The 11,821-nt window shown below is 45.0% G+C and overlaps 1 protein-coding gene across 2 annotated transcripts in view; it reads left to right on the top strand.

Moving 5' to 3' along the window:
- Positions 1–8,217: 8,217 nt before the first annotated feature.
- BEND4 (BEN domain containing 4) overlaps positions 8,218–11,821 on the top strand; it is a 30,319-nt gene continuing 26,715 nt past the window's right edge. The window contains exon 1 of one of the 2 annotated variants that reach the window (XM_086891171.1): positions 8,218–8,632. In XM_086891171.1, the coding sequence (XP_086747297.1) occupies positions 8,269–8,632 (364 nt within the window). In that variant the 5' untranslated portion in view covers positions 8,218–8,268. The remainder of the gene's footprint in view (positions 8,633–11,821) is intronic. The other variant, XM_086891170.1, reaches the window with a different exon arrangement.

Here is an 11,821-nt window from a genome sequence, read left to right as displayed (position 1 = left end):
TAGACTGGCACCACTCAAAATTACACAGGTCATTTCAGAGTGGTGGTCTCAATGTTTTTGAGTGTCACTGCCCTGTTGTTTATTTGGTATTTTTGTAAGTCTTACACAGGAGTGTTACAGAGAATTAGCTTGAGAAGTCTTTTTTTAAAATGGATTGATGATACTTTTTACAACCTCCTTTTAACAAAGCTAGTCATATTTGAATATTTAGGCTTCAGGAACTTAAGAGAAAAAGTATGTCCTCAAAAGCTTTAAAAATTATGAAAATGTCAGAGAACACTATAAAAACATAAAATAATTTTCCAAACAGAATGACACCATGGCTTTACTTCCTGATCTTTGCAGACCTCCCTGGGTATGAAGACAGTACAATCGAAAGCTAAGAATTTCCCCTTTCAAGTGGTAAGTGTAAGAAGTCCTTTTCTAGCTACAAAAGGCTATAAGATGACTGACTTCAAGGCTAACTTGTAAAGGATTAGACACTGTCCTTTCTCCATCTTGTTCCACACTGTAATGTCAGGGCATCTCTGAAGCTGTATGGCAATTTTAGAGGTTAGAAAAAATCCTTTGCAAAGACAGAGTACTGAAAAAACTGCAGGGCAGACACTTGAATAACCCAGAATATAGGAGTGATTGATGTAGCTCATCTAAATAATTCAATATTCAATCATCATATGAAAAATAAAACACACCATACATGTATTGTCATGAATTTGTGACACAGAAGTGTACTGTTGGACACAGGGTTTTATTTCCCTGGTCAAAGACACATAATACGTGTCAGGATTATAAAAGTTTAATATCATATGACAAGAGCAAGATATCTACTGTCTTTGGAGGTTACTCTTGAAGAATGTCACCATAGACTGGATGGAATATACCACTAATAAATCACAGCAATGTTCTTCCAATAGACTAAGTGATTTTTGAAAAGGGCAAAAAAAATCAAATAACATATTCAGCTAACAGGATTTGATCAGCCGATCATCTAGTGAATATTAAAAGAGCTGATCTGATGAATAAATTATTCAGTGGAAGCAGGAAAAATTAACAAATTATGTATTTGCTGAACAACAGCTAAACCATTCAGCACATATATAATTAAATATTTATTCATACATATTTATAACTAGTTCTTACACCTTTTTTTTTGTTTGTTTGTTTCATCCAGGTGAATAAAAACTCTCAACTCTTTTTTTCTTTCTTCTGAAGAAAGTGGAAAGAGCCTGTCTTCAGAAAGCTTGATCTCAGGTCAGCATCTCATTGAAGCCAGGTTCATTTGCATTTTTAATCTATGTAAGTGAACATGTGAAATCTTAAATGTGTGTCAGCTTTTAATATTTAGTTTTCCAGTTTCCTGGAGGCAAGTGTGTCTGTCTGCAAGTCTGCAGTTGTAAAGAAAGGCTGTCTGTGCTCATGCTTTGGTTAGATGATGTACTGGGGCAATGGATTTTCTTTCAAACCTGAACAGATATATTTTTCTATACTTGAGATTTCCAGGAGCCACAGCATCTTGCTTTTATATGTATATATGTTTAGAAAACAAAAACTTCTTTGTAATTCATGGACTACTCCATCCTTAAGAGAGCTGACCAGAGAGGATTTTTTTCCCAGCAAAATTACAGTAACCATAGTATTAAAAGTGGTTGAAGAAGTACAGAGACATAAAAAGAAATGAAAACCCAACAGCTTTTCTTTCCTTAACAAGCTAAATTCTACATAAGTGAAATGGTTGTTTGTCGAGGGACAGCTAGAAATTCTTCCTTGATTAGACACTCTTCTACCAGCTGGGAAGCTTTCATAAATTTTTAAATGTTAGTCCAGATTAAAATAATATAAATTATGTAAATTCTGATCTCACCTAGTCTACCTAAGGGTGGCAGAACCAGAATCAAACCCAGTAGATACTTTCAAGGAGAGCAGCCAATATGAGACTTCCTCAATTTTAAATTAGAATTCAGATAGAGCATTGACTAAAGTTAACTCTCACCTCTCTGTTGGTATCAATGGGCAAATTCTTCTGCTGCAGGTCACAAATTCACTGTCACATAGCAAAGAAACAAGAATATAATAATGAGGATGCTCAGGATATAAAGAGATTCTCATGAGAGAGTGATCACAAAAGTAAAGCTGATGGATGCTCGGGGTATTCTCATATTATTATCTGAGACAACCACACACATCTCATCAATTCTTTTTTTCCCAGATCCTTTACATTTAAACAAGTAAAAGCATACATTTTTTATGGAACATTATTTATTTGAAATGCTGTTCTGAGATCACCTCTGGATGTCTTTTTGGTAGCAACTCATCTGCATCTGGACAGGCAGAGGTGGGTGACACATCAGGTGAACTCCAGCCTCTGCAAATACAGCATCTTTGCATTTACCCTTGAGCAAACATGGTACCACCTATTTTTTTTTTTTCCCTAAGCAAATGTAGCTGGTGGTGGACACATTCCCAAGCATAAAGACTTGAAGAGTGATAGAATTCCTTCTCACATGAAACTGCAGCAGTCTTTTGGCTCTATTTCCACAAAATTTTGCCTGTACGTGCTGTTGCCTTTTTTTCCCTCATTTCTATTAATGTGGAATTCAATTCCATTTATGTTTCAAAGTTTTTGGAACCTCTCACAACTGAGCCATTTTGTGGTGCACCAGTCAGTGTGCAATTGAGGTCTCAGGAAACTCCAGCTTTTGCCCATCCCTTTCTTCTTTTCTGGACCTCTAAGAAATTATTTTTCCCCCAGCTTTTTAGGATCTCCCACAGGATTACTAGTGCTGCTTCTACATGATTATTAATGTAGAGGAAGTCCTTCATTTCAGTTCCAGGAAGTGGTTGAACTCTGCATTTAAGGATGCAGAGAAGCTGCATCCCTGTCTTTTTTCCTTTAAGTTTTAGGGGCTTCCTGAGAATGGGATAGTGACAAAAGGAAATGCAGGGAAGAATTTGCATCCTTCTGTTCCTAGGCTCTCTTTAAAGCTGGCAAAGACATCTAATATGGGCTGGAGCCTTACTTCAGCAAAGAATCATGTGTCATTCCCTTGTCTCCATCACTGTTGGTATCTTCAGGCATCTTTCAGGCCCATGTTTTTTGTCAGATTAAGCTGAGTTTGCTCAGTAGACACCACAAGGCTGCTCATGTGTATCCTGCTGTGCTTAAACCATAGTCAGGTTCCCCATCTAGATCAGTTTAAGGAAGATTCTTCTTCCAGCCGTTTTCCTCTGTCCATCCCATCTGTGTTTTCATTGTAACTGATGTGCACAGCTTGCTTGACAAAATTTGACCGTATTTTTGAACAGCCGCCAAGCTGTGTGAGTGCCGGGCCCAAGTGTAACACTTCAGTGCAAAATATCAATGGAGTCTCTACTTGGGGAAATCAGCATTTTCTACTCTCTTTGAGTTCTATCTCAGTGTGGCTTCTGACCTGCAAGGACCACGTTTTTGCAAGCCTGGACAACAGAGATTGGACAGTACATGAAAGGCAGAAGGCAGCAGGACCAGCGAGAGTCACTCAGGTTTAGTCCTGAAGCTGGATCCCAGCCTGTGGAGCACCAGCTCTGCCTCTAGGTGCACAGCCAGCAGACCTCTCAGGATGCTGGTAACAAATTGCCAGGCATGCAAAATGAGGACTAGGCATTGCAAAGAGTAGCTATGCAATATAGAGCAACTCTACGTTGCATGGTGATGGCCAAGACCAAGAGAAAGCACCGAGCTTGGGCAAGGGCTAGGGCAAGAGCTAACGCTTCAGAAAGGTGAAGCTACTTTAAAACACTCCAACACAGACAGTGAAGATTTTTTAGGGCAGATGGAAGTTTGACACATTCATTTTATCCATGATGTATTTCTAAAAAATGCTGAGCAACAAGTGTCCTATACTGTTTCTCCCTGCTTGAAACTGCTTTGTGTAAGCTATCTTTAATTAAAACAAGCTTTTTTTCATGTGTCCACAATTGATTCCTTAAAATATTAATAATTTTCCCTACATTGGGTATCAGAGCCATTACTTCTTCCTGTGTATCCTTTAACTATATTTAAATAATTCATTTATCCATTTTCCAGCCCCCCGAGAGACTTGGGATTTCTTTTACACCATGTGATCCCATTTAAAACAGAGGATATTTCCTCCTCCTAAAGTTATAGGGTATTTTCTATCTTTACAGTGTTTACTAGGCATGAGAAACCAGTTAGCAACCATTTTATTAAGACACAAATGTAGCACGGAAATATGTGTCTGCCTGTGTATAAATGCCCTTTCCACCACTCATCAATCTTTCACTAATTAGAAAGACAAAAATATTTTAAAACCAATTAATGTCACTGAGAAACATTCCAGTAATTCTCAAAATACAATGTAACCATGATAGATACATTTCAATTATTTCAAAGCATGTTCGCAGAGCACTGAGTAAGCATAAGGGAAAAGAAGGGGCTGAAAGCTGCACTGCTCGGCTGATGAATCTCTGACACAGGATGTGGATTAAGGTTTAAGTGAGACCAGCAGTTCACATTCTCCCTCAAAAAGCTCCTGAGTCACCTGATTATGGTGCAACCTTGACAAATATGCACAGCGTTGTCTCTCACAGTTGGAATCACCAAAGAGGCTAAAAACAGCACCGTGCACTGCATAATCTCTAACCTCAGGGGACAACAAAAACAGAGAATTGCTGTGTCAATCTCATTTCCTTGTTAGGCTCATTATCATAAATGCGGGCCTTTGGTTTTGAATGCCACACTTCAATAAGATTTACCTATCAACAGCTGCTGAAATATTGAATTCCACAGTCATCTTTTCCTTTTGATGCTTTCCCTTTTGTTTCTTTATCCATAAACATGAGCAACTGAGCTAAGCTTAAATTAACTAGCCGGGGTTAAATGTTTAGGGCAGCAAATTATGGCTAGCCTGCTTGCAGAGTGGTTTAGATTACAGAGGAGAGTTGCCAATCTCAGCTCTCATCATGCACTCCAAATGTGCAGAGCAATATTGGCAGTTCATGGCCAAATCCTGCATGCTTTAGTTATCACAGGAGCGCTGCTTCCATGAATAAGTGGAGGAAGATTTAGCCCCTGCTCGGAAGATAGAGATGAATCACACTTTTATTCTTTGAGTACCTCACAGTACCTTCAACACAGACATGTTCAGTGATTGATAGCCTGTGTCTAGATTGGGTATTTTTCTATATACTGACAAATATTCTCTTTGCAATGATTTCTAGGAGCAGCGGAGTATATACTGCAGCAATGTTGGGCTTCTTATTTTTCATTGTGCCCGTTGTCTTTGTTTTGATTAGGTTTTCTTCCGAGGGTCAGTTACTTCCCATCATTTTTCCGCTTAGAGTGCTCTGCAATAATCCTGTTACAGATCTCCAGCCCTTAGTGTCAGTGAAACAGTGAAAACTTGAATCAGTAAGCAGGTAGGGAAAAACACAACCTTCTCTTCAGGGTCAAATCCTAAGTCATGGCATAGTCTAAGGGAAATGAAGGTGTTTGGCTTTCTGAAAATGAGCTGCTGGTATCACCTAAGGCTTTTTTTTTTTTTTTTTTTTTTGGTTGATCAAGGTAAATGCTATGTGTTAACTGTTTTCATCCAGTGTGCAACCAAACTGGGTTTGTAATTCAGAGTTAAATGTTTGGTTAATAATAATTTCATGACTACATTCTGAGACCACAGGGGAGCAGTAGGCTGTGCCACAGGGAGCAGCCATGGAAAAGGGCAGCCCAAAATCACTCACAGCAGATACAGCAGCATCTTCCCATGCCTGGACACCATCACTTCATCCAGCCTGCCTCTTTGCCAGTCTCTTCCTTTGCCACACTCCTCCACTCCAAAGGCACGTAGTCCTCCTGCAAGAGTGGCTGCATGCCTGTACAGAGCTCAGGAGCAAAACGGTGTTTCCTTAAAAAAGGGCATTCCACAAAGGAAAAGGTGGGACCACCAGGGTTAAACACTTCTATATCACAGGACTGACCTGCAGGAGCCCATCGGATTAGGCACAAAACACAGTCTTTTGGCCACATCACCAGAGTCCCTCATCTGAAACTCAGGGGAAAACATAAAAGGAAAGGGGGAGACATCAACAGATTTTTTTGGGCATACATACCTAAAAGAACCACTGAGAGAAAACTAGAGGAAGAGCCAAGCTTTCCTAAAAGCAACTGAAGTGGGCGCTGTCAAAAACCTCAGCAGAAAGAAATTCAGCACATATTCCATTTTCCTCACAGATGAGGTCCCCACCTCATTTCAGTGGCTTTGAGCCCCATTGACTCCAAAGCTGTTTCTCTCTTCCTGTCCATGGGGAGCCAGCATCTGCCCAGTGATCTGCCTGGAGCCGGGCACAGAGGGCAGCTTGGAGGACATGACCTGTCACCCCTGGTTTTCTCTGTCTGTACGAGGCTCATGTTAGGCAAGGACTGCTTCTTCCATGAGGAGCTCAGGGGTCGGCATCTACACCAAGGAGTAGAAAGCTCTGTGAATATAGTTGAGACCTGAAAAAGTAATTTTGGGCTGTTTATTTGAATACAACTTTTAAGAGCATAATACTAATTTTATACAATATTAGCGCTGACCTCCAATAGCTGCTGTGGCAGAAGCCAGTCAGATGAGACAAGGTAGAGGACATATTTAATTTCTGAGTGGGAACAGTTTCTCTTATTTCCACATATTTCCAGTCTTTATTTTGCATTACAGTACAACCGTACAGTTTTCTTTTGTTTGTTTTTTTTTTTTAAAGCAGAAGTGATCAGACTCAGGCAGGAAACAAAGAGACTTACGATTGATTTTGCTTAGGTAAAACAGTTATTTCTATTACACTAGCCTTTACTCAGATGCTTTTGGCTGCAACAAGGAATCGATTTATTCTACTTGTCAAAAAAATCAAAACCAAAACTAGCCCAGCTCCTGGTACACCCTGCAGGAAAAGAATGCCTGGCTTGTAGAACTTAACTCCACTTTCCTGCAGTAGATGGGCTGAAGATTGCAGGAGTTAATTACCACCAGCAGAGAAGGGCTGCATTTCATTACCAGCGAGCCCGACTCTGACTAAATAAAAAAAGCTGAAATGGGAGAGCAGTGACCACAATAAGTGGCCAAAACTCCTCGTGATGACAGAGGAATGATTTCCCACTGCCGCCACTTAAATACAGCTAAGGTGTTCTGCAATTTTACTTCCACAAGCCAGAGGGTTTATTGTAATCCTGATAAATTATAGCAACAGAAGCAGGCGAGAAGTGGGACAGAAGAAAGGAAATGGTAATGCAAAATATAAAATTGCTTAGCAGAAAAGAATGGAGAGAGCAAGTGAGCAGTTTGTTATCGTTTATTTTTCTTCAACATATCATTCGCTTTCAGCTGCCTCCCATCTCACCCAGATCTCCACCATTTCTCAGAAACGTCTCTCGATGGCATCTCATTCTCCTCCTGTCTTTCACCATCGTTTCATTATTTCTTAAGTGTCCCTGAAAGGGCCCGGGCAGGCGACAGGGGGAACGTGAGCGGGGGACGCGGGACCAGCCTGCGCCCCACGCGTCCGCCGCACTTAAGCAGTTTGCAAAAAGCGAGCGGGGGGCGTTGCAAATGATGTTAAATGTGATTAATCTCCCGGATTCCTGGAAATCTGACATGCATGAGTTACGGCGAAACCTCTTTTATTTCGCCATGAAATGCTTTTGCATAATGAGAAAGAAAATGTCCTCTGTGCCCTAATCAACTCTGACAGGTCCTGGACTCCCAAATACTTTTATTTATGGCATTATTTATTCCACCTCTAATAACCGGGGCGGCGGGCCCGCGGCTCGCTCCGTGTGCGAGAGGAAGGCAGGGAAGGAGGGAGGCAGGGAGGGAGGGATGGCCGGCTGGCGGCGGGGCTCCGCGCCCGGCCGAGGGGACACAAACTTTTCGCGGCGGCCGTCGCTCGGCGGGGCGGGGCGGTCTCGCAGCCCGGGGTCCCCTCGGGCCGGCCGGGGCCGGGCGGAGGCGGGGGGGCCCCGCGGCCGCTCTTTCCCCGCCCGGCAGCTCACCTGCCCCCGCGGGGGGGTGCCGGGGGCGGCGGCGGCCCCGCCAGCGCCCGCCTCCCCGCCCCGCTGCCATTAGCAGAGATTACCCCAAACACTCGCCGGTCGCCGCCCGTCTCCCTCCAGGCATTGGCGCGGCCGCCTGTCAATCAGGCCGGCGCCCCGCCGCGCCGGGGCTCCGCCGTGCCACAGAGACGAGCCGCGGCGGCGGCAGACACAGCCCCGGAGCGGGGCCGCGCCGCGGGAGGCGGCGGAGGATGGAGGAGGAGATGCAGCCGGCGGAGGAGGGGCCCAGCACCCCCAAAATCTACAAGCAGCGGGGTCCCTACAGCGTCCTGAAGACCTTCCCCGGGAAGCGGGCGGCGCTGGCCAAGCGCTATGAGAGACCCACCATGGTGGAGGTGCCCCGCGGGCGCGGAGCGGGGCAGCCCTTCCCTCACGCCGCCGAGCCGCTGCCCTACGCTCCGCACGGCCCCTTCCCCAACGGGCCCGCCCGCCCCGGCGCTGCCCCCGGCGCTGCCCAGGGCCACCCCCGGCCGCCGCCGCCGGCCCCGAGCTCCTCGGGCCGCTACGGCCCCTGCCCGGCGGTGGCGGGGGGCGGCGGCGCGGAGCTGAGCGCAGGTACCCGCAACTCCTCTCTCTCCTCCGCGCAACTTCGCGGGGCACTTTGCAGCAGGCGGGAGCGGGATGGGCGCTGCGGGCTCCCCCCGGCGACGCGCAGCCCTCTCCCGGGCGGCTGGCGAAGGGCGCGACGGCCGCGGGGTCCCCGCGGCGGGGCTGGGTGCGGCGGGGACGGGGCGGGCGGCCGGGTCCGGCCGGGTCCGGCCGGCCTCGCTGAAGTTGGCGCGGCGGGCGGGGCCCGGGGCGGTGGGCAGGGGGCGGCGGGGGCTGTGCAGGACTTGGCGGGGCAGGCGGGCGCCGGCCGGTGCGCACCTGCGGGAGGGAGCCGGAGCCGGAGCCGGAGCTGCTGCCGGCGGCGGGCGGGGGCGGACGGGGGCAGCCCCGGGCCGGCCGCTCCGCTCCGCTCGGCCCCGCTCCGCCGGGGAGGGCGGCAGGCTGGGGCCGGCTACCGGAGGAGCTGCTGGTAATGGAGAGGCTGCTGATAGAGAGGTGGTGATTTTAACAGGAAGAAAATAGATCGGCTGCTTGCCTGCACCGTTTTCATAAGATGCAGTGACAAACAGGCGATCAAATTATTTTTTATTTTTTTTTCTTTAAAGGTGTAAGATACCGAGATGCTGAACGCGTATCTTTCCTCTAGTGATGGCTTGGAGTTAAAAACCACGTAGATCTTGATATGCAACCTAAATTTGGCATCAGGAAATGGGAAATTGCATCTTTAAGCAGAGTACAATCAAAAATGAATTACAATAAATCCTATATAATTGCATAGGTCATTCTCTTTAATGAGATTTTATTAACCTGACTGTCAAGCTTTTGAGTCAGGCAGATATTTTATCTTCTTCAACTGATAAAAGTGTCAGCTATAAACCACCATATAAATATTCATAAATCTACACATCTGTGGCAGCCTATCAGCATCATTCTTTTGGACATTAAAAGCATTCTAATTACTTTCTGTCTAGCAGAGCTGAAATGCTGCCTGTTATAGTATGTGCTTGGCAGGCATGATTGCTTTTGTTTGCCATCACAAATAGCAGCATCCTATTTTATATACTGATGGTCCAGAATATATTCAGGGTTTGACTGAACAGGATGAATATTATGAAGCACCATCTGGTTTTGATAACATCGGGTATATTAACTCATCTGTTAATTTTTGACACATCATTGATTTATTTATTTAGAAAAATTGGATCCTGTTTTGGTATGTTGCTGTTTGCCTTTGTAACAAATGTGATGACATTTCCTTACTAAACTGGGAGATATGCTAGTTAATAGGATATATGGCTATGTTTTAATGCCTGTTTTGGCTTAGAAGTAGCCTTGTTCTGGATGAATTTATAATGTCTTGTTACAAAAAATTCAAGTACTTTACCAAAAAAGTTTAACACTTGAATAGATTAGCCAGAGAATTCACATCTCTGGGGCATAGTTCCGTCATCCGTGGCAGAAGGTCATCTTTCCTCATGAAATTGCTTCTTATATGAAATGCTTAAATGGTGGTATTTAACTATTCTTTTTGGCCCACAATCAAAACACTTATGATAAATGTGACACCTACATTTCTTTACAGAAGCAGATTACGCCATGGAAAACATTCAGCTGTCTGGTCAGATGATATATGAGGCCATATTCACAGCAAAACCCTCTGGGCTTTGATGAGCAGAAGTTTGGACTTTCTTTCCATGACGACATCGTGCTAACCAGGCACTAGAGCAGGCTTTGGAGCTTGTCTTGGTTTAGTTCTGTGCTAAAGAGATAGTGAAGGAACTGCCATTCATGCACCAAAGTTCTCTAAAGTCCTTGTCCCTTCAACTGCATGTTCAGGCTTTACTTTATGTTCCTGTATGGGTCCCAACTCAGCCTTTCTCAGGTTTAAGTGCCAAAGTTGGTAAGAGGACTGAAGCACTTTCCTATGAAGACAGGCTGAGAAAGTGAGGGAACTATGAAATTCTGCCTGGATAAGAGAAGGCTGTGTGGAGACCTCATAGCAGCCTTCTAGTGTCTTAGGAGAGCCCACAAGGAAGCTGTAGAGGGACTCTTCAAGAGGAACTGAAGCGACAGGACAAGGAGTAATATGTTCAAACTGAACGATGGCGAATTTAGGATATGCAGAAATTTTTTTTTACTGTGAGGATGATGAGCCACTGAAACAGGTTACCCTGAGAAGCTGTGGCTGCCCCATCCCTGGCAGTGTTTAAGGCCAGGTTGGATGGGTCTTTGAGTAACCTGGTCTAGTGGAAGATATCTCTGCCTACAGCAAAGGCTTTGGAACTAGGTGAACTTTAAGGTCCCTTCCAACCCAAAACGTTCTGTGACAATAAAAAACAAACAAACAAACAAAAAACCAATAAGCAATGTTTAGATCTCCTGGTTATTTAATCCCAGAGGTAGGGATGTTTTGCTGAGCTATATGCCCATCCTTCCTGCTTGGTGATGGATTAACACCATGTACCTTGTTCTTGGGAGCTGTAGCACTGCTAAGATGAGCAGGAAGCTAGCTGGGACCCCAGTGCTGTATGTATGTGGAGAAGCCCCATTGTCCAGAGGCTTGAAATTCTCTTAACTAATGTGTGAGCCAGTTTAATAGCACAGGCTGCCTCTGGGGAACCAGAGTTGGGGTTTTGCCCCTGGAGAGTGAGAGCATTTGCATGTTCTCCATGCACCTGTGGGGTCTCTGGGCTCCCCACAGTAGCAAGTGGAACAGAGCCAGAACATCTCTTAGCCAGAGGTTCATCTCAAGTGTTGTAGGGAGGCACAGATCATCCCCTTAGTAGGTGTCCAGCTGCTTGTGCATTCTCCACAAGGCAGTCACATCCATGATGTGTACAGTTTTCCCACTTAGTTTATCCTCAGCACTTGGCAGGTGCTTACTTGAATAAAGTAAGTGGAGTGCTGTAGGGCAGTTTTGTAGGAACACCCACTTCCTAAGTTCAGAGATACCCCTTTTTGCTGATTCCTTCTCACTTGTGCAGGCAACAGTGAGGAAATAGCTAGTAAAACACCTCTGCTGGAATGCCTAACTCTGCCAGCAACTTAAACACTTAATGCAGTTGATTCTTAAACTTCAGGCATGACATTTCTGGCCCCTTGGGATTCACAGCTCCAAGTTTGCTTTTGAAAAGTGAGCACCTCAAACACAGTCACAACTAAAGATGCTTCCATATTTTTGCAGTTTTTGCTAAT

Source organism: Cyanistes caeruleus, chromosome 5, assembly GCF_971803275.1.
Source record: "Cyanistes caeruleus chromosome 5, bCyaCae1.hap1.1, whole genome shotgun sequence".
Classification (NCBI taxonomy): domain Eukaryota; kingdom Metazoa; phylum Chordata; class Aves; order Passeriformes; family Paridae; genus Cyanistes; species Cyanistes caeruleus.
The sequence above is the reverse complement of the archived record's forward strand: the minus strand, read 5'-3'. Positions and strand labels throughout refer to the sequence as shown.